The 22435-nt window shown below is 41.4% G+C and overlaps 1 protein-coding gene and 1 non-coding gene across 5 annotated transcripts in view; one reads left to right on the forward strand and one right to left on the reverse strand.

Moving 5' to 3' along the window:
* Positions 1-1015: 1015 nt before the first annotated feature.
* The window catches only part of LOC105570555 (ras-specific guanine nucleotide-releasing factor 1-like), a 59482-nt gene continuing 38062 nt past the window's right edge, over positions 1016-22435 (reverse strand). Inside the window, exons 6-26 of one of the 4 annotated variants that reach the window (XM_012027842.1) lie at positions 19089-19236; positions 17928-18232; positions 17221-17450; positions 16051-16244; positions 15289-15414; positions 15108-15210; positions 12531-12779; positions 12063-12214; positions 11031-11413; positions 10693-10796; positions 10484-10588; positions 9660-9860; positions 8820-9002; positions 7876-8348; positions 7570-7694; positions 5933-5953; positions 4456-4834; positions 3729-3826; positions 3373-3655; positions 2873-3067; positions 1016-2655 (exon numbers count right to left, since the gene is read on the reverse strand). In XM_012027842.1, coding sequence (XP_011883232.1) covers positions 2437-2655; positions 2873-3067; positions 3373-3655; positions 3729-3826; positions 4456-4834; positions 5933-5953; positions 7570-7694; positions 7876-8348; positions 8820-9002; positions 9660-9860; positions 10484-10588; positions 10693-10796; positions 11031-11413; positions 12063-12214; positions 12531-12779; positions 15108-15210; positions 15289-15414; positions 16051-16244; positions 17221-17450; positions 17928-18232; positions 19089-19236 — 4276 coding nt within the window. In that variant the 3' untranslated portion in view covers positions 1016-2436. Of the gene's footprint in view, positions 2656-2872; positions 3068-3372; positions 3656-3728; positions 3827-4455; positions 4835-5932; positions 5954-7569; positions 7695-7875; positions 8349-8819; positions 9003-9659; positions 9861-10483; positions 10589-10692; positions 10797-11030; positions 11414-12062; positions 12224-12530; positions 12780-15107; positions 15211-15288; positions 15415-16050; positions 16245-17220; positions 17451-17927; positions 18233-19088; positions 19237-22435 lie in introns of all 4 variants that reach the window. The other 3 variants (XM_012027841.1, XM_012027844.1, XM_012027843.1) reach the window with 3 other exon arrangements.
* Positions 4027-4099, forward strand: Trnaa-ggc. Its single transcript has one exon. It is a non-coding gene; the product is annotated as a tRNA-Ala (tRNA).

Below are 22435 nucleotides of genomic sequence, written 5' to 3' on the forward strand. Positions count from 1 at the left end.
ATTGACGTCGATTCGACATCATTTCGACGTCGATCGACGAATCATTTCTCACTGGGAATTCTTACGACTATAACGGATATTTAACATTACTGACCCTTATACGTGTCCATTAAAACACCAATGGATTCCGCAATTTATATGGTTAACCCATCCTCTACATCTAATAACGAGGAAAAATCTCGAGAAACTTGACGCAAAGTCAGTCGCGCTATTCGATTTAATTTAACGCAAAACGTTTTAAGGACCGATCAATCGCCCAAATCAAGAAGTAATCCCTTTTTTACGTTCTATCATTCTCCTACGGACGATACAATAGTATCGCTCGTCGAAAGGTCAGGACAGCGTGCAAACAATAAACGATACTTTTCCTTCGAAGACGTAAGATACTCGTACGTGATCTGCGGATCACCCGGAGATTATAGTCGAATCGACTTTTGACGATTTTAGCTACAATTCCACAAGAGTAACGAGCTCAGTATTTACAATTAAATAATTGGTCACATGTCGCCTTCGAGGAGCGCAGGTTTTGCGAAAGGAGAATACGAATATCAAGTTTTTACCGTTTCGACAACCGCCGTATTGTGCTCTCTTCGGAATGCGTTTATGAGTAAACCCTGATTGATCGGAATAAACTCGCGATGCTCTAATGTCGATTCGCGCGGCACGACTTTACACTGTTTAATTTTAAGGGATACAAACGCGAGTGGCGCATCTCTTGGCGTTTCGCTCATCGCTATTTCGAAAGGCGGTACCTCGAGGAAAAAAGAACCTTCCTTCTCGCGTATTTAATTAGAAACGCGCGGTTTGCACGCCACGGTTTCCATGCTTGAGCTCAAAAAGATCGTACTTTGCATGGCGGGAACGTTAAATTTTTTATAGATGCAGAAGCGCATCCGAAAATCTCTTAATAAACGTAAAGCTAAAAATAGATGCGTGTATATATATAATATATGTATATAAATTTTTCACTTTAGATCCCGCCTCTTTTTTTCTTTGTAATGCATGTGTGTATGTGTGTGTGTGTGTGTGAACGGAATTCCAGTTCCAAACTATCTGGTCCTGTCTTGCTATTGGTATAAATGTTGAATAAAAATATAGAGGCGGGCAAGAGAGAGACACTGATCTGGAATTATGTTAAATATAGTTGATATGTATACCCTTTTGTGTAAGATTTACACCTCGCTTGGCAAACGGAGAAAACTTGTGCATAGCTTTGTACGTTTCGGACTTACAATTGTCGTTTCAACCGTAAACATCCAAATCAGGACGCTGCTGGAGTCGAAAATTCAAGAACACGTTAAAACAAATCGCTTAACGAAAACGAGACGTTGCGATGCTGACGTGTACATTTTCAAAAACTAATGGTCCAAGATCGAAGCCGGTCTTCGGCCGTTTGACAAGCGAGTTTCTTTGCTTTGATATTCGTAGCAACAATTAGAACGAACGAAAGAACAGCGATATCGTTATGCTATTGATTGTCAGAATGTAATTTCCAATCGCCTTTCACGCTTCTCATCGATTCTCTTAAGTATACTCGTTTAAACTGCTTATACGCCTCGCGCAATAATACTGGCTTGATTGAGCTTAGCTAAACTAAAATCAATAACAGTTCTTTGTTACCGTCACCGCGATCACCTCGTCGGTGTTAACAACAGCCTTTATTTTGTAGAAAATTCGGATATCCCGTGAAATATGGATCATTTATCGGACAGATCAAACTGACCACACTTCTGAGTGAGATTATTACTTTGTCAACAACACGAAGAGATGAAGCATAATCATGTTATTACAAGAAAGTCTTCCTACATTCATTATTAATATTTTGCATTCTTATCTTCAGCAGATTTCTTTATACAGTCACGCATTTAATCTTCTGTAATCTATACACGTTACTAGTAAATGCTTTTCTTACAATTTGCGAGTTTCTTTGTCAGTTCTTTCCAAACTTTGGATAGAGATGGGATATTTGTTAAAGTTTCTTTTAAGTAGAAATAAAAATTAACTGTCGCAATAATAGAGGGAAAAATAATAAGAAGAGACAACCGGTAGCAGTTCCGGTAAATCTGGAAAGTTACGTTGAAATTCAATTTTGGTTATAATTTTCTGCAATTGTAATATCTATCAAAGAAATTTCCTCCCACGAGGCCGATTCTGTGCGACGGTGAGATCATTGTTGAGCTTATTTATGTAACTCTTGCGCAGATACGTCGCAATAAATAAAACCGAAATGACAACGGAAGTAAACGGACGTCACGTTACAAGCGAAGGTGGACAGAAGTGGACGGGGCTGATGACACGACGAGTCGCGTTCGCGATCGTCGTCAATCGGCCGAGCGCAACGAATAGTTCATCCCTTCGAGTCTAGACTTCCCTTTTTCGTTCATTGAAATGAAGATAGAGTTGAGTAGCCTCACAGAATTTCGGAACGAAGCGAATTTACTTTGTAGCCACGTGGCTGACCGAAGGTGGTAGGTCGATCAAGGTAGAACTACTCAACCTGGATGTCCTGGGCTCGAGGTCCAAGGACATGCGATACAAATCCTTCTCGTTCACCAGAAGCGAGGTGTCCAGCAGATAGTTGGTTACCTTAATGACTAGTTCAATCTTATAGGGAGTTTGCTGGAAGTGCCGTATTTCGCGGATTACATGAGAAATCTGAAAAGACACGTAATATTTTTTTTTGTAAAACTTTGTTCATTAACGCGAATAGCAAGTGACGAAATAAATAATGAAATTGTAGACTCTATGGTTTTATTATTATACATAAATCGTTCTGCAATTCTCTTATTTTTATACCAAACGGATTAAAAGATTTTGCGAGGAGAGATTGAAGATATAAATCATAAATCATTTGTGAAGAAAGATCGCTTACCATTCGCATTTTCGAGAAATTCAAAAGACCCTCGGTAACGTTTGGAGTACCCTCTTCGATAAACGAGAGGTCGGTGAGGTAAAGACCTAAATAAGGGATACAGGGTGGATCGCATCGGTGCAAGGCGTCCCGCAAATTTCTAAACCGCCCGTCGGATGAAACGATATGCTGAAGTCTTTCTATCGTTTGCTTTGTCTGAAAATTATTGATTTATATAAATTATAATATTATCTCACATTGTTTAACAAAAAGTACAAGAACGAAGATAAGTATCTCGCAAACAATTTGTTAAAGAGATTGATTTAAAAAACTACGGGAACGAGGGATCGTTCTCGGTCTCGTGCTCGAAAGAAAATCCCTCGTTAAACAGTTTTACAAATTGATTTTCGCTGTAGCATTTGCTGTTTACAAAAATTCGTTGCCAAGCCGAATAAATTATGCAAAATTGAATTGATTTATAAATTATTCAGGAGTCTTGAACAAGTTTTTAAAGCGCGTACCGTCTTAGAAACCTTGTCCCAAGTTTTCTTCAGCCTGTACACGCTGCTGTTGGTGAACGCAGCGCATATCTGCAGCACGCCGTTATAATTGTGCAGAACCCTATTGATATCGGCGACCGCGGCCCATTTCTCGATAGCTGCGACTCTGGCCGACATGTTGGAGCGACGAATAATCTCGGAAACAACTAGCTGCGAGACTTCGTTGAATCTCTTCGTCATGAGTAGAATATGTGGCGCGCGAGTCGCCTTATCCGTTTTCATCCACGCCTGTCCGAGAAACTCTCTGCAAGAAAGCAAGTTCCTATGTATTCCTATTCAAACAGCAACAATATAATTTGGCAATCCGTCTTACTTACTCGCTGGCGATAGAGATGAATATATGGTGGTCCAGATACGTCATCTGTTCGGCAATCTCGAGGGCAGATAGGGTCTCGATGCTCTCCTTACTCGGAATCTGAGGTGAATTCATTATCAAACATCAGTCCGGCTAAATTTTATCAAATCATTATCGATGTGTAAAAATTTAATAATAATTGTCCAAAGTTTTGGAGTGAAATATTCGCTCCAGTAGAATAAATACTGCGCTGCTAGTATACTATTCCTACTTTATTCAGTAAAATAAAGTAGGCAAGCGAGAAGGATTTTTGAGCGTGGGTCTAGATAGCTCAGTTGGAAGAGCATTCGCTCGGCAAGCGAAAGGTCCCAGGTTCGAATCCTGGTCTGGTCTTAGCCCATTATTTGTCTCACCGAAAATTAAGAAATGACACGTCTGTTAGGGCCTAACTCCCCGAAGATACACCCCTATTTATTACTATGGATAAAATATTTACTCTAATAGAATAAATATTCGCTCTGTTGGAACAAATATTTACTCTATTAAAGTGAATGTTTACTTCAATAGAGCGAATATTTTATTCCATGGTTCTATTGTCACTCCAAAACCTCCAGAGAGTACCAAAAGTCCATTCTCGTCAGTGAAGTAAGTATGAGGTGAAGCAATGTGGCTGCGCGCGATACTTTATCTCTGTTATCGATCAGCATTGAACGAGTAAATTTAATTAAATTATTATTATCGTTACTTACTATTGGCGGAGTTAGCAATTTCTTCAGATCGACCTTGTTGGTCTCGGCCTCTTCTTTGGTAATTAATCGCAGAAGTTGAGTGGCCGCCTTGTGCTCAGCCGGCAGCAGGTTGGGACTGTAATTGATATCCTCCAAAAACTCAATGGTCATGCTCTTCAATTTCTGATCCAACTCGAAGTCCTGGGCGTGCTTGGATACCCAGTGCCTCAGGACGTTCAGCACCCTCATCGTCGCGGCGGTCGACATCACCGACTCCTTCCGCCTGTTCCTATCCCGGTTGTAACGGCTGTCGTTCACGGACAGCGGCCCTTTGTCCGGTGGATTGCTGGAGGCGGAGGTCGCGATAGCAAACGCGGTCGCCGCCGTGGACGTGCTGCTCCTGAATTCAGGACTGATTTTAGTCGCCGACGATAATTGGCGATCGGATTCATTTCAGTAAAAGTTAAAATCGGAGTCTCAGTCGTCGTAATCGCGATCTTTCTTCGTCTCGACTGATTTACGCGTTTGCTCTACGCTCTACGTGGCACTAGGCGAATTTCTATTGACTCAACCTGGCGACCAGGCTATTCGCATTGTACTTTGTTGAAGCATGCTACTGTGCTGAAGGAACGGCACGAGGAAAGATCCGGTGATTGTCTAGTTTTCGTATTCTTCGGTAATACTTGGCTGTATTGTATCATGTAATAAGCATCGTGACATGATCTAAGCGAGTAGTATTTAATGTGCATCGCGATTTTGCAAAAGAAATTTTAAGATATCGATACGTCAGCGGTGTAGACATTGTTTACTTGTTGTTTTCATCATGGTGTCGCTACAAAGTATAATACTTGGAATAAGGATTGTAACCGGCGTAGTTTCGGCGAGTTCAAATCTCGATGCTGTAAATATGAGAATGTATTTAACGTTTTTTTTTTAATTATACCGAAATTTTAAATTATACCGAAGACAATGCCCGATTCGGAAAAGTTAATCGGAAACGCTACTTAATTGGTTTATCCGATGGAAATTTTTCTCGGTAGAAATAAATGTCAGTGGCATCGAGATTGGAATTTACCAGAATTATTGCCGATTTCAATCGTTCTTTGGAACGTCCAGCGCTATAAGCACGCAAGTGACACAAGGCGACTATCGGGTAAAAACTATTTCTATTTCGTTTGGTCCATTCTCTCGTTTACTATGGTGCATTCTCTAAATGACGAAGTAGACTGGGCAAGTTGAATCGTGTGTAAGCGAGTATGCGGCGCGGTTAATAGGTTTAATAACAAGGGAAAGAAGACGCATTTAGGATTACGTTACGATTAATTTTCGGAATCGATAGCTAAGTTTCGATCAAGCCATAAATGTGTAATAAAAAAAAGCAGAGAGCACAGGACGGACATTTCAGGCGTTGTTTATAACGATGCCGCAAGCAGGAGAATCGCAGCCATGCCACACGCAATAGGTGGATAATGACGCTTTTCAAAATGAGTCCACTTACCAGATAGATTCAGGTCCAATGCTATGAATGACACAAAACAATACATGAAACACGGTTGAGTTGAAACAGCAGCGCGAGTATCTTGCTGATCTAAGGGCTCACTTTAGTTCGATTTTGAAGACGGTGATAAAGACATTACTTGTCGGATAAGAATGGAGCAAGAGTTTTTAAGTCGGGTAACTTGGCATTATAATTGATAAATCAAACGAACTCACTGAGTGAAGTTCGTCTTGAATTATGCCCGATATCTCCGGATGGAGAATGTAGTCGTGCCTTTGTACACCCCAACTGTTCAAATATCCGCCAAAACCAAAAAGTGCAGGCGGCGCAGGCGCTGCACGCCCAGCAGGCCGCCACGCGAGCTGCCAACTTCATTCCTTTAGAATCTCCGCAAATCGCCTGCCCCTCTTTTACGGCGGGAGATGGTTTCCATCCGTGGGAGGGGAGTCCATCCGGACCAGATATCGGGCGTAATTCAAATCGAACTTCACTCGATGAGTTCGTTTGATGTGTCAATTACGCCCAATCTCGCCCGGATAGAGAATGTAGATGTTTAGATGGCGATTTGGGTATCTGGGAAGAAATTTCACTGGCAGATTAATTATCGTGTCAACATTTAATACGATCGCCTCTGTCTGAAGGGGATGATTACTATGAAAACAGTTATAAAATTCGCTAAAAATTAGTGGAACAGAAGTAAACGAATACAACGAAACTTAAGGATATTAGAGCGATTAGCGACAGGCGCCCTATGGCAAGGAAAGAAAATCCTATAACGCCCCGGTTTTGGAGAATCGTCTGCTCATCTATCTCGGTCTCTGGAGAGACAATCGCGTCGGTGTACTCTCCTGGAGGGGAATAGGGTCCGCCATGAGACTGGGGGGATTTCCCGCTCTACCTACACTCCCTGCACTCTGGGAGCTGTGTTGCTCCGTAAAAGCAAGAATATCTTTTAGAGCACCGGCGCAGCGCCCGCATCGCCTGCACTTTTTTGGTTTTGGCGGGTATTTAAACAGCTGGTGATAGCGCGTATAGCAACTACATTCTTCATCCGGACGAGATTGGGCAAAATTAACATTGCATTTTATTTATCGATTATAAAAAGACTAAGGGTATTCAGGTATTTACAAGTTAGTCAAAAAGTATGTATCGCGTTGAAATGAGTTCCAAATTACTTATAAAACGATTTTCATGGTACAGGCATACAAATTTTTACAATACATATTTACAATTCCTTCGTATATTAATAGGCACATGAGTATAATCAGAAATTTTTTTATTATATCGGGTTTTGCAAAATATATGCAAAGAGCGGGGAAAGTTGTGTGTTAATTCTAAATTATCTACTTAGCTTACGGACTAGACGCCTCAGATACTGAACGATCTCTAAAATATAATATTTTCTCTTTAACAGTCTTTTGTCAATAATTTCTCCCTCCAAGAATGATTTTAATTACAGCTCTGATAAATGAAACATGATATCGAGAAGAAGCTCTCATGCGTTAGAAGGCCATTGACGGCACTCAACATTCAGCAAAAAACGAAATAGAGATAATTTTTATCGATACGAATGCCTTCGAAAGTTTCAGAGACACGTTAAAATGCAGGTAACACGTAATAAGGCCATCAAAACGAACCTTCGATGACTCTGCCGAGAGCTGGTTATTACCACACCGGCCTTACTGGAAACCTGAATGTCAGGCTGATAGCTGCTCTGCTGCGAGATATCGTCATGCGTCGACCGCCTGCTTACCCGATAATTCTGCAAATCCATCATGAAATTAGAAAGTATCCGATTGAACCGCACGCAAGCGATTTCGATTAAGTAAATTTATCATCTTGGAACTTGAAACAAATTTTATGACTAAAGAAAACCACCCCCTTTCCAATTACTTTGACACAAGCTCTTAAACAAATTCTCACATATCGTTGCTCATACGTACAGATATGGCGGAGAATGAGCCGCTCCTTGGTCCGGTGGATGCTGGCGCGGAAGCAATCGATGCCCTATGCTCCGAATACTGTTGACTCTGCTGCGTCGATTGGCTGATTAGTTTAACAGAATTTACACTATCGTCGTCGTTCGACGATAGCGACAAAGCCTGTTCTTCTTTGCTCTCCTTGGCCTCCTTTACTAACGGAGAGACAGGTGTTTTCGGCGTTTTCGGTGTTCTCGGCGTCTCCGGCGTTCTTGGCGTGTCCGGTGTTCTCGGTGTGTCCGGCGTTTTCGGTGTCTTCGGCGTTCTCGGTGTGTCCGGCGTTTTCGGTGTTTTCGGCGTTCTCGGCGTTCTCTGGGTGTCCGGTGTCTTTGGCGTTTTCGGCGTTTTCGGCGTGTCCGGCGTTTTCGGCGTGTCCGACTTGCCAGACTCGACCGATTGCGATAATGATGGTATGTCGTCATAAGTAAACTGTATTCCTATAATTAATTTTAAATGTATTAATTATGTATATTCCTTTAAGCCGTATATATATATATATACATATAACTAATCAATTCATAAAGCTCTGATGTGAAATTACAGATACAACACTGAGAAAAATACGTCTGATTAAATATAATCGGATAATCCAATTGCATAACAACAAACGGATATATCCGATAATAAATATGATCCGTTTTTCGATCAAATTTCATCAAATGTATCCACAATTTAATTGGAAAACGTAATCGGAAAACATTTGTGTTTCATGTATGTACAATAAGTTAGAACGGTTATAATCTAAAAACTTTTAATCTACATTGAAAAGAAACAAAAAACGGTAACATCCTGATTCCGCGAGACCTGCGTGCGTTGTTGGCAAAGATTTTTTCACGTGTATGTTCTAAGGATAATTAAAGAAAGAAATCATATAATCGGATTGTAATTGGTTAATATCTAATCATTACCTTTTGTATACTCTTCTGTTGTGACAGGTGTTTCAAATTCCGAGACACGACGTGAGTAAGTACCTCCCTCTTGAGGGCTTGGATCCGATCCAGATCCGGATCCGGATCCAGATTCCGTCGAACCGACTAGCGTCACAGAGCTCAAGTTGCTTGGCGAGGATGGTGCGCTGATTGCTGTAACGTCTTACATCCCAAATTTTTTTCACACATCAGCAGTCTGTTACAACTTTATCAAATAAGAATAAGAGATGAAATGTATGTACATACATGCATGTAGTATAATTTCAAACAAATTTACCTATTACTTCTCATTCTAATATTTCTTTAAAAGTTAACACAGTATAAAAAAATATCGAAAAATATCTTCCCTTTTTGTCTCTGAATATAATTTAAAACATTAAATTGAAAGCGTGCAACCAGGGGTTCACAGGCAGCCGGGTAAAAATTAATAATTTACTTTAGTTTCAAATAGAGTTTGTGTCGCGCAGATTACAAGTATGCAAGTGCGAAAATAGACGGACATCTCGTTCCAGAGATATGGGAAGTGAAAATCCCATTACCATCATAGTTCTTACGCATTCGTAATCTGTGTTGGACTTGAAATATGGAGTCCAGAGATATGGAACGAGACGTCTCCACATTTTAAGTCTAAATTGGCCGCATTCTTTAATAAAGACTCAACATAAATTTTGTAAAGATAGAAATCTCTTCAAGTTGCCAGTAATAAATAACAATAATCAAGCTTTTTAGTCGACATTAACCGGCCAGTGTTTTAATACAGAAAAAGTTTCACATACAATTCTCAAATTCTGTAACTTTACGAGCTTGCTATTAATGTACCTGTAAGTGTTTCCGAACTGGACGACACGGCTATTACTTTCGGTATTGTTAGATGACACCCGTCGTTCTCGATGTCCTGGTTATCCACGCGAATACTAATTTTCCGCGGCATGGCCGGAGATTGTAACGACGGACTGGACGTTGGACTGCGTTTTATGACTGGGGCCTCGGAGATGAGCCCGAGCGGTTGTTCCTCCTCCACTAAACACGAGAAATTTTAAATCGCGTTTTTACATTATTTCAAGTATTTTGGCACAATTGACTTGAGCATTTAATTCTTCTCCTCAGTTCTAAATTTAATTATAAATCATATAGAGGAGGACACTGGAATGAAATCTGTTTAGTGGGAAATTCATTGATAGATTATGCGTGTAATTGTTGCAGAAAAAATGTTGAAAACTCGCTATTTTATATAAAACAATAAGAGGTAGATGAAGCCAATGCGAGCCGTGCGTGGAGATTCAAGCGCGATCTTATTCGATGTCAAAGACGTTTAATATTCTAAATTTACATATGTCTCGATCCCATTCGGATCATCCTCAGTGTAATAAAAAAACCACAATATAGGCCATGAAAATTATAAGTTGAAAACTTAGAATTTCGCAAGGCGATCGTCAACGTATTCCCTTCTCTCACAATCTCAGTCTCATCTCCATGGTGTTAACTACGAGGGTGTGAGTGCGTAAGGTGTACCGAGGAGGAAGAGAAACGTCGAGCATCACGTAAGCAAGGTGGAAAAATAATCCTATTTTTTATTAAAAGCCTATCTTATACTGGGGGATTTTCCTCTGTTGTAAACCTCGATTCGTACTGGAGATACTCACGCTTTTTGTAACCAGATCGCCATTTCGAATTGTATCCGCTGGCATTAACGTCATAGGACCCGTGGGATTTCGCGTCGCGAGTGTCGCTCACTTCTGATCCATATCCTACGTGCGAAGCAACGCGCTATTAATAATTAAAAACCGCAACTGCACCTTGATAATAATATACTGTTAGATGCTGATCGAAAAGATGCTTTAATGCACGGTACCTGATACTGAGCTCGCACCGCTAGTTCGTCTCGGTGAAAAGCTACTTTTCCTTCGGTCCTCGGAATATAGTTCGCTGGCATTTACTCCTAATACATCTAAGGATCTGGAATATAAATGTAGAAAATATTCAGGCGTGTCAAGATTAACTACAGTAACTTGTAAAAATAAATGTCTACAGAGCAGCAATACTAATGTGATAATATTGACAAAAGTCTGTCTTATTACGTACACTACTGTCGAGCTTCTTTATAGCCCAATAATTATATAATCATTCCTACTGAATTCTTGAAGCTAAATTAATTTTAAGCTAATAATTGTTACAACTTCTCATATTTACACGAGGGATCCGGTGGGTACTTGCGAGTCCGGCGGCTCGGCTTCGTAAAAAACTTTCTTGAGGGCCTCCAGCACCGTGACGCCGTCGGTGAACACACGGTACGTCAGCAGAAACGTGTTGAGGAAATCGATACTAAGGAACCTGAGGTCGGTCAGTCGCTGCAGCAGCCGCTCGGGCGTCGCGGAGCGAATCTGCGGTATTTTGCAGGAGTTCAAAGTACGACTGAACCTGATGTCTACGTCGTCCTTAAACAGCTTCGGGTCGTTCCGGATGGACTGCGGCATCGTGACAGAGCTAGTGTCCGACAGCGATCCGTGGAGCAGGTCGTTAAATTGAACATTGTCCATACATTGACTGATGTCGCTGACCCAAGCCGCTTTCTCCTGAAAAATTTTGCCGCATCACAACGCGTGTTTGACAATAGGCAGCGAAAACGATCTAACTTTGTAATTTTATTGTTTTTATTTATAATCAAATAGGAAAGTACAGCTTCAAAATGTACGCCTCAAATTTGTAAAGTGTGCATTCAAACGGGCAGTATTCATCCTCTCGTTTCTTATTTATAAATAAAAAATTCTTTATATTGTATATTTTATCTCACTGACTGCGTAATTTCTTGCATTATTTGTATACCGCTATTTCTTTCTGCGTTAATTTTACATCTTTCTTATATACTGAAGATGGTCCGCCGTTTTCCTTGCGCTTATTCGCTCAGACGTTTTAAACAATTACTCAATAACTATTGGGAATTTTACAAAATGGTACATAACTTTTTCTTTCAGTTTAACCCCCTCTACCACTGTACGAGCGGACGGACACCTTATCCGAAACACCCTGTATATTGTCTAATTTAATTAAACATTTTTTCACAACCCTGTCTTGGCTCTGAGCCCCTTCTATTGCTCGATTCTTTTTATCATACGAGCCGTTGTTATTTAAACAATTCTTATTCGCTAAGAAACGGCCACGAATATCTGTCCCACGTTACAAGATTATCTGTTTTAAATATTTTGCAATTCAACGAGCACTTACTTGCATGGTAGGCGCCACGAGATGGACGGTCACCTGTGGCCCACCGGATTTTATATCGAGTACAATCTTGAAATCTCGATTCTGCAGTTGGGACGCCCCGCTGCCGCTGCCGCTTCCGCTGCTCTCGCTAATGCCACTTGACATCGAACATACTGACAGTCCTAAAATTAGTTTACATTCGCTACTTTGTAGCATCGAATAAATCTCTTTGACACAACTCACGCGCGATCTTCAAATAAAAAGCACACATTAAAATGCATACAGCTACATCAGACGAAGCCAAAAAAAAAAGATTTGCGTCGCATATGAGATCATTTTGCAGTCTTCTGATCCTTTTCGTATTCCCGATTCACCGGTAACTTACTGCGGACTCTTAATTAATCGAAAACTTCTTTAATCGCCGAATTTCAAAGAGATCTCGAAAGAAGCTAAAAGACCAAGCTATTGTCAACGAGTAAACCCAATTACCATCGTCATCTACGACACCCTGATCGCTCGGATCCTCAATCAGCACCGCGTCGGAAAGGGGTATCTTGCCAATTTGCGGAACCAGATTTAATCGGCCGTCGTCGTCGGACTGACGAATCGTGAGCAACAGATGATTCGAGAAGAGGAAGCACTGTCTGACAGTTTCCCTGTCGCTCGCTTTGCCACCGAACGTTGCGCTCAATCTGCTTCGCGCGCCGCGCGGTTTGTCCACAAGTTGTATGAGCGTACCTGAAAGTAGGTGCGACATTAAATCAGACTTACGCAATTTTATTGTTGCCGTTACGATTATTATTGACATCGTCCGAGAACGAGATCCCAGTTGGAGGAAAGGACGTATGGCAAGTACTCGTTCGTTGGCACGTTGGTGCCGAAACCAACGAGCTTTCTTAAAATAATCGATGCAATTAAGGGAAGCTGCGCATTTAAAAATAGCACGACGTGTTGCCACGCTGAATGTGAAATACGCAATATCGTGTCTGCGCCGCTGACGTCATACGGGTATCAGAGCCGTTTCGCGGAGTTCAATTTTCGAGTAGTGAATATTGTCAATAATTCCGTCCGTTTGTTCTTTAACATACCTTTTCGAAACTGCAAATCGAAATCTGAACTCGCCGGGATTATGCCGGCACCGTTCATCGGATTGATCTCTCTGCGAGCGAGAAAGCTCGGGGGAAGCCAGACGAGAGCGGGTGGATTTCAATACAAGAAGGGTTTAAGAAAACAAGTTGGAATGAAGTGTGACAGTTTCCTTAACGGCCAGCCCGAATCAACTTGAATTAAGTATCCTTCGCGTTTCTTTCCTTCTTTCTTAGAAAGAGAAATTGCGTTTCCACGGATAAAAGTCGAGTGCAATCGAAACTTAGGGATCAGCGAGAAAGCAATTTCATTGTCCGACATCAATCGGACATATCTACTGTTTCTCGCGCAGGATTTATCGTTCATTTTATCGAGCCCCCAACTTTCTTGCGACTTCACTGAAGGAGTAGCGTGTACCTTGTCTACGTATATCCAGACAAAAAGCTACAGCTCTTAGATTCCCGGTTATCCTTGGTCCCTGCTACCAGCATCGCGCCTATACCCTACGTCGCTTGGTCCCACTTTTCTTGCTATCGACACTACATTAATAAACTCGCGAAACCCTCGTGGTCTTTATTGCGCGCTACACGCCGGTTCGATGGACTGGCAAAATGGCAAAATACTGCGGACTGGCGTATTTCCGTTCGTTCGTTCATCGACCTTCGAGGCTCGTAACGTCGCCGAGTAATAATTCCCCGCACCGAGAGGGCTCCCGAAAAAATTCCGGCCCTCGTCGCCCTCGAACGGAGCGTCGGCTGATCTTTCGACGCTGGCGAACGAGGGATGACGTTCGCGGGACGGTCCGGTGGTCCGCCGTTAGCGACCGAGAGACGTTTACGTGATAACCATGTGATGTGGCGTCAAGCACGAGGGTTGCCAGGATCGTGTTTATAAATGCGGCATACCGAGACTCTTACTACTTGCCCCCGAAACGCTCTCTTCATCCTCTGCAATTGGCGAAAGTGTGCAGTATTTTCTTTTTTGCAACACGCGCGATGTTTCGGTCATACTTTTCATTTCATATTCTCCATTTTGTAAATGATAATATTAATTTTTTAACGTGGATGCAACCTCTTGCAGATATAAATTTAATTTTAAGCTTCTTATTTCTTAATATTCAGATTATTATTTAATATTCTTCGTGTGAGAGAGAGAGACTATTTAAAAGTTGAATTGCGTCTACATTAAATCTTGAACGTTCTTTGATATTTAAAATCGCGGCTAGAAGAGCTACTTTACACGCGTCGAATTTGAAACGACCGACGAAATTACAATTTCAGCAACCGCGTGTAACATTCTGCTTGCATGCCATTATGTCCTGATGTTATAGAGCCACGTAGGGGCGTAAGAATTTTTCGTCTGCGGAAGATCCGCCAGTAGTAGAACAGTACGTCGGCCCTGGCAGGACACATTGCGCAGGATCGAGATGAGACCGAGTGTGAAAATATATCGACGCGACCAAGTTGCGTCATCGATTCTGAACGTGTAACTGTGCGTTTGCGCCCTTTGAACCCCCGCGTCCGCTTTCTCCAGCGACGGGGAAACCCGTCGAGCTTTACCGACAGTGATCAAGTCTAGGAATGAGTTTCCCAGCCAGGGATAAATTGTAAAAGATACACAAGTTATCTGGCAGTCTCGGTCTTATCGACTTCGGTAAAGTACATTACGTGGCTTGGATCTTCGATTTTCTTTCTATATGCAAAAATAATCTTTGTGTGTGCGCGCGCGCTGGTGTGTGGGCGAAAGTAGTTTTTGCATTGGGCTGCGCGTAGTTTGTTAGATTTCATTTAAAGATAATTAAAACAGAAAACAATACGTGCCATCGTTAGACCACGAAATTATTTTCACTGCACAATTGCACTGCGATATTTCAATATTTTTATACTTGAAATAAGTCTCTCTCAAAAAAATAGTTCAAAGAATATTGAAAATAAGTAAAAGATTTTAAAGAGGAGGGGGGGAGAGTGTCGTTGTACTCACCCTGTCTAACGAAGACCTGATTAACGTCCAGTAAAATATCGCATCCTTCGACAATCATTCGCTCCACTGCTAGATTCTTTCTCAGATTTTCCGTCTCGCTGACCTGAAAAGTGGTAGAGACATATTAGTATTTAGAGGCAAATTAAAAATAACGTTTACCTAGGGTTAATCGAACAAATACCTCGTCGTGCATTTGCCTCGAGAGGTCCTCCAGCGCTTGCCTGGCATTCTGGAGGCTCTTACGTTCCACGTGATCATACGGCGTATGCGCCAATAACTCGTGCAAAGTAATTATATATCTTGGAATCTAAACGAATAAAGTAAGTAGCTGGATTAAGGAACTTCTGCTCAAGTTCCACTAAAATCAGAGAAAAGAGAGAAGAAGAAATTAGGAGGGCGATCGTGATGCAAAACTCGTCAAACAGATTCGAGCGTTTAATTTTTCCGGAGGTATCGGTGGGGGCGGAAAGATAAATTAGAAATTAATTAGCAGTCTAAGCGGATCGCAGCACGGAGTGAAGAGACCTCGCTGTATTTAAAGCGGAATATAAATTATGTCCAATAAATTCAGAAAGAATATCCCGCGTTCTGCGAGAGGACGCGATGGAATGTACATTCTGCGCGTCGGCACCACTCATTTTACAAGATCGTTAGATCTCATGCAATATTCATGGAAGCCTCCAAACTATTTCATACAATCGATCATTTCCCAAAGAGGTATTCGTATCGCCGAGATAATCCTACCATTTTTCTATCTTCCTTCTCGCGAGAGGAACGGCACGGGGAAATTAATATCGCGCCGGGGCATTCGCCGGCGATATTTCTCCTCTCGCAACGATAATAATACAAAGAGATAACCGTACGGAATATTCGGAAAGACTCGGGTCGATTTTACGCGTTTCACGCGCGAGAATCGCGTCGGCTCCGCGCGCGGCAATCTTACCTGATGCATAGGATATGTTAGAAAGGTCTCGAGGGATCGTCCGTGGCAGGCAGTCTTGTTCTCCAACCTATTGAGCAACGCCACGAACGGTGGCGATTGCTTGCACTCAGTCAACACTTGAAGGCTATAGTGGTGGTTTCGCACGTACTCTTGATATATGGATAACATCGGTAGCAGCATGTCGAACAAATCACCTGCATTGACGACACGCCGTGATCGGTATACAATCCATTCGCGTTATTGTCTTATAAAATATGTATTCGCGCGAATCAATATCGTTACGGGGGAAAGAGAAATTGTACGACACTTGGAATCGCGAAACTTCTTGTGTTTTCTTTCGATGTTACGGACTCGTCGTCGGCATCGATCGGTATCGCTTCAATAAATAAGTGAACTTGACCGTCTTTATGCGAACAATTCAAGTAATGACAACGCTGCAGTCTGGCTGTTATTGTCTAATAACATTTTTGCGTACATGCCTTTTATCAACGCGGCAAACTGCGCGCAGATAACTTTCAGCCTTACGCAGCCCGAAGTCGAAATAGCAAATCTACACGGAGAGAATTTTCTCTCAAAACTTACCCTCTGAAACTTACGTGGAACAACACGGCAGTTTGAAAAACTTTATGTGAGTTTTTGAACTTTTACCATACATTTTACTACAATAGTTACTGTAATATACTGTAGTAGTTACTACAGTAGTTACTATAATAGTTACTAGTACACCGTAAAAAAAGATTGTTTGAAATCGAACAAATTTGTTTGAATTTTGACCTCACTAGACTTATCTTTAATTTCAAAGAAATGATTTCTTTACCGTAACCAAAATCTTGTGGAGTTTCTAAGAGGATTCATGTCTATTTCTTCAAATCTAATAAATGTTTTAGTGGAAGTAAATAAAAATTTAGTAGACCCAAGGAAATAAGATTTCAACGTATCTCATTTGTTTAACCTAACTAAATCTTTTTTCTGGGTGTAAAATGTATGGTAAAATTTCAAAAAATTCTCATAAAATCCTTCGAAATACCATGTTGTCTCTCTGTAAATTTTAAGAGAAAATTCTCCCCGTGTAATTAAATTGATGATTAATTTAACCAAGATTAATTTAACCTTTAGAAACCTAACAAATTAATAATTAATTTTAACTAAGTAATTTTAAGCGGCTCGTACCTAAAACTAAAGTGGGCCAGCTCTCCATACGCGAAGTGAGACCCTTCAGGAAGATTTGATGGAGAAACAGCACGGTCTCGCTATTCAAAAATATGCTATTCACGTCCTCGTGACAACATGGGGGTTTCTTTGAACTGGCAGCCATCTTGAAAGGCCTCAGAAAACAGCTTACTAAAATCTCCATCTGCTCCGTGTACTCCTCCTCGACCTCCACCATTTGGAATACCAGGCTGGAACAGCAGGACGCGCGTTCAGTAGCATCGATAGCGCGAATTAAACGAAGCCAATAATCGTTGAGTTTACATATCATTGTTATACATCGTAAATGAATGAAATACGAGAAAACGTAGTTGATTAAAGAAAAAACCTCCCCTCAATGGCGGCAGAACAATGATAATAAATTTATTTTTATTCCGCCGCGGAATAAAAATATTATATTATTAAAGTTATTACGCGACTTTATTACGTACAGCAGACAGAGCGTCTAATTTTATTCCATAAAAGAGCTGCGCCACTCAACACTTTCTTTCCGCCTCTTTCACATGCTGTGTTCAATTGCACCGCGCTCAGATGTCATTATCGCCGGTACGATCGCGCGAAACGCACGCGTGAACCTCGCGTGAGTGAGACCAATCGTTAATGGAAAAGCGAAGTGCGCGAATGAGTTAGACGTCACGTCGGTTATGCGACGAGGCAGCAACAATTACCTGTTCCGCTTGCGCATGCTCTCGGCATGCGGGCTCTTGATGTACTGCTCAACAATCTGCTTCCAACGCCGCCGGCACAGCCAGCCCCTGAAGAAGCTCTGGACCTTCTTAACTTTTTGCATCTCAATGGAGCCCTCCGCGATGTCACGCAATCCGGGAGCGAAGCAACCGGCGGAACCGATACCGTACGGGTGGAATGTGCTGTACAAACTTCCGGTACCCTGGGACATGGTTCTTTGAACCGCCGGTCGGCCGGCGTATATCGGCACCACGGAAGGTCTCAGCTCCTTTTTCAGGGCGCATAGCTGTAACCAGAGAACCGCGAAGTCCGTAATCTCGCAGAAGAAATAATCCCGATCAAACATCTTCCCGTATTTTTCAAGTAAACCGCTCAAACGAGATTGAATTAAATATTGAACGAGCACTCGAATAAAATGTAATTGATCCTTCTAACGTAATCATTTCATTAGCTTCGATATGTTATCAATTTAATTATCACAATTCAAAATAAAATTAACGAGGGGCTTGAGGGCTGGTCGGCGAGTTAAAGTTCAATTTTAATTCTGAAGGTACTCTGGAAGTTCCATATTTATCGTCAACAGGTATATTTGTCATTTCTACCGATTGAAAAGCATTTTAGCTTTATACAGTGTGTTAATGAATATCTGTAACAAACTTCTAGGGCACGTAGGGGGTTCAAAGCAGACCAACTTTTAACTAAGGAACTCATGTCCGGAAACGCACAGTTTACGAGCTGCAGACTGCAGTCGTTTCCGGACTCCGGTACGTTTCCGGACATGAGTTCCTTATTAAAAGTTGGTCTACTTTGAACCCCCTGCATGCCCTAGAAGTTTGTTCATTAATACCCTGCATAATAGAAAAATAAAATCTTTCGCTTACACGCATACATTTTTTCTAGAGAGTGCCGGGAAAATTTTATTCAAATGCGCTATTGTAATTTTGGAAGAATTGATATTTGTAAAATAAAAATAAAGTGTGCAGAATTCTCGGTGGCGCTATACAGGAATTTTTCAAAAGTGATTTTACTCGCCGCGTAACAAAACTGTAATCGCGGTGGTTGAAATAAAAGTACACGCGGCACGGAACGAAATTGCCGTGAAAAATATGAGGTAAATATATAACACGGCTGATATGACTAACCTCCGCTCGGAGTTTTTTTATTTCCGACGCCAATTCCTCGCACTGCTGAGTGTACTGCCACTTGGCCGTTTTCTCGCTCTCGACGATTTGCAACAGGTGCAGGTGCTTCTGCTCGAGCTCCTCCTTTTGTAGTGACAATTTGTTGAAGCTAGAATCAATACCCAAGGAAAAGGATGCCGAGTTACACTTGGCTCGTGCGCCCGTTTCTCACGTGTCGCACTTAAAAGTGTTGTTTAAGCGGAGAACCGTGATACAAAGGAAAATAAAACGCTCCTATATGCGGCCCGGAAAAACGCACGGAGCGTATGTGCGTTCCGAGAAATTTGCGCGAAAATGAAATTACGGTTTGTCCGTCTGCAGTCAAGCGAGGCAAGCGAGGGATGTTTTGCAAACTTTCAGAATAATTTTTAATCACCTGAAAACCAGCGAAACATGCAAAATTCGCACGTAGCAGCGAGTGTCCATTTCTACACAAGGTTATACAATTTTCATCCTGGATTGAATCATAACTGTTTTTCTTTCAAAGAAGAAATTACGTAAATCCTTGTAAATTCTTTTTTAATTGTATAAAATAATTATTTTATATAGATAAAAAATAATTGTTAACGTTCTAATCTATTTAAACTCATCCCAGAAGAGACCACTTCGATTAGAAATGAGACCACTGAACTTCCTAATGATCGGTGAGTTTTCTTAGGATCTCTCTCGTTGCTCCGCACGACTAACGACATTTGACATTTACATCTTATCGGCATAATCTACGCGAAAAAGAGGGTGAGAGCTCCCGAACTTAGCCGGGTCCGTAAAGTAATGCGAATGATATGAAATACGAAGCAAGGCGTAAAAGTATCTTTCCCCGGAGAGGAACATGTCACGAAAGACGATACGCCACGTGCATATCTTTTTCACGCTAAATATCGCCGCGAAATTATTATATAAATTACTGTAACATTCTCTAACGAGAAATGAACATTTTTCCCCGTAATCTTTTCCCGTAGAATTTTTTTTAGGCGGCCTCTAAATACGATTTTGACTGCTCTATTACAATTTTAAGAAATTTTGGTTGAAGTCGCGGGAGAGGACTATTTTATTATAATGATGAGTATTTTTCATAAACGACCTACACTGGCCAATGCCTTTATTTATTATAAAAACGACGTTTCGGTCCTGGATTTGGACCCTTTTCAAGTGATCTGTTACTTAATTATCCCTGATCTCGTATCGTTCGTTTGGCCGATATCTCTATGTTAGTAGAGTATTAGTCAAAAGAATAAGAGGGAGAAATTTTGATTGCACTCTTTAGTTGGAGAGTGCAAAGTTAATTGAAGTTGCATTGTTAACTGTTGAAACACAGGTAAAAGTGTTCATGAGATGTGTGTTGGACGAGGTAACAGATTGAACTGAGTTTAGGTCGTTTATGAAAAATACTCATCATTGTTTCGAATTGCTGGCGATATCATATTTACCCCAAAGTTATTTTATTATAATAACGATGACTTACTTGTTCGTTAATTCTCTCTCTCTCTCTCTCTCTCTCTCTCTCTCTCTCTCTCTCTCTCTCTCGTAAAAGATTTCATTCCTGACTTAAATTTTAATTGGTTTGCTTTACATGCATATCCATAAGCCGTGTAAGTACATGGCGCGATTTCGTCCACAGCCCGCGGTGTTTCCACAGGCTCTGCCCTACGCAAAACAACTGCACTCGCGGCGTGTGGTCCACGTTGCATGAAAAACTTATCGCCGTATCGATCGAATTCTATGCGTGACACGAGATACTCGAAGAAGTATCAGCCCTGTATTTTCGAGCACGGCACGGCAGAATTGCTAAAGTAACACGGATATCATTATCTATGCATATTACGGTGCAGGGTATCAGTAATCTGAGAAGGCAGCCGTTCCGCAGGGATGCGAGCGTACATAAGTCGGCCGGTGAAACGACTACGCGAAAGGGGATGTAGCCTCTCGCACGGTGAAATATTTAAAGGGGACGAAACATTTTTGAGTTATATATGCGCCGCCGGATAAATATATTATCCGTCGTGTCTCTTCTAATAAATGTCAACGGAAGCAAATATAATTTCAATTCTCATTGAGTCTTGGATTAAACGCGCGTCTCAAGAGTAAATTCACAGTCATCTGTAATCGTTCCTTTAAAGTTTAACACAAAGCAATATTTGAGCGAATTAAAAACAGTTCCCGTTTAATTAAATAATCTCTTAGTAACTGGGCCAATGAGAGATATTTGAAAAAAGATGCAGAGGCGACGTACAAATCTGACGTTTTATTCATTTCTAGCAATTTTTAGAAACGCCAGGCAAAAGCACGGATCTGTGACTGCTATTTTTTTCTCGCGTAATAGCGTCACGTGTGTGGCACGACGCGAAACATTTAGAACGACGTTTGACGCATCTGCGAGCATCAGTGAAACGATCACGTTCTTTAGGAGAGGCACCTGCGACAGAAAAGTTGTCGGCGACCTGTTTACAACCAGGCGCATCCATAAGCGGAGTTGAACTGGTTGCGAAATTGTTAGCGAAGAAAATTTTGCATGGAACCCTTTGTCTCGTGAACAAAGAGTAAGATACATGGTATATAGCCTTTTATATAATCGTTTGTGTTGCTGTGGGAATCGTTTCGAACTGAGTGCACCAAGTGAGCCGCACCCATTCAAAAAGAATTTCCGATAACAAGACAAAAAGAAATGTTAAACATACTTAAACTCATTACAACCTCATGCAGTAACAAACTGAAACACTATTAAGATTAAATCAATATCCCCTGCTCTTCTCTCGAAAAGCTTGACTGACTATATTATAAAAAATACGAGTCTAAGCTTACATATTCGTCCAATTTAGAACAAATCTTCTTTCGACGCGTTATAGCGCACCAGCATTTTATTTTACATTTAAGAATATACCTTTCTCGGAAATAGACGGTGTCGCTACATCGATCCTATTTTAAAATAGATCCAAGCGTAATAGCATTGCACGCGGAAATCTTTTCTGCGGGTGCATTTGCAATATTGGCATCGTATCCTCGCGTAACCCTGTTCACCCCGGGGTTTCCGCAATAACCAGCTGTTACGGCCAGTTCTCCCTCTGGCCCGTAAGACGCGTTTGATAGCATGATGAAGATTACTTCGGCGTTAATGTGCACAAATTACGGCACCGGGATTAATAGAGAGGTGGTAGCTGAGACGGCTCGATGTTAATGCGGTGCCCGTAAACGTATTTATCAGCGCATCAACGAGATTAAGGTAGTCTCTTGAATAATAGACCAAGAGTTCCCGCAGCAAAGTGTGGATAAAATAGAACGACGTTGGAGAACGAAGTTAATTATCGCGCCGC

The sequence above is a fragment of the Vollenhovia emeryi genome, unplaced genomic scaffold, assembly GCF_000949405.1.
Source record: "Vollenhovia emeryi isolate VEMERY1.0 unplaced genomic scaffold, V.emery_V1.0 DF939120.1, whole genome shotgun sequence".
NCBI lineage: Eukaryota > Metazoa > Arthropoda > Insecta > Hymenoptera > Formicidae > Vollenhovia > Vollenhovia emeryi.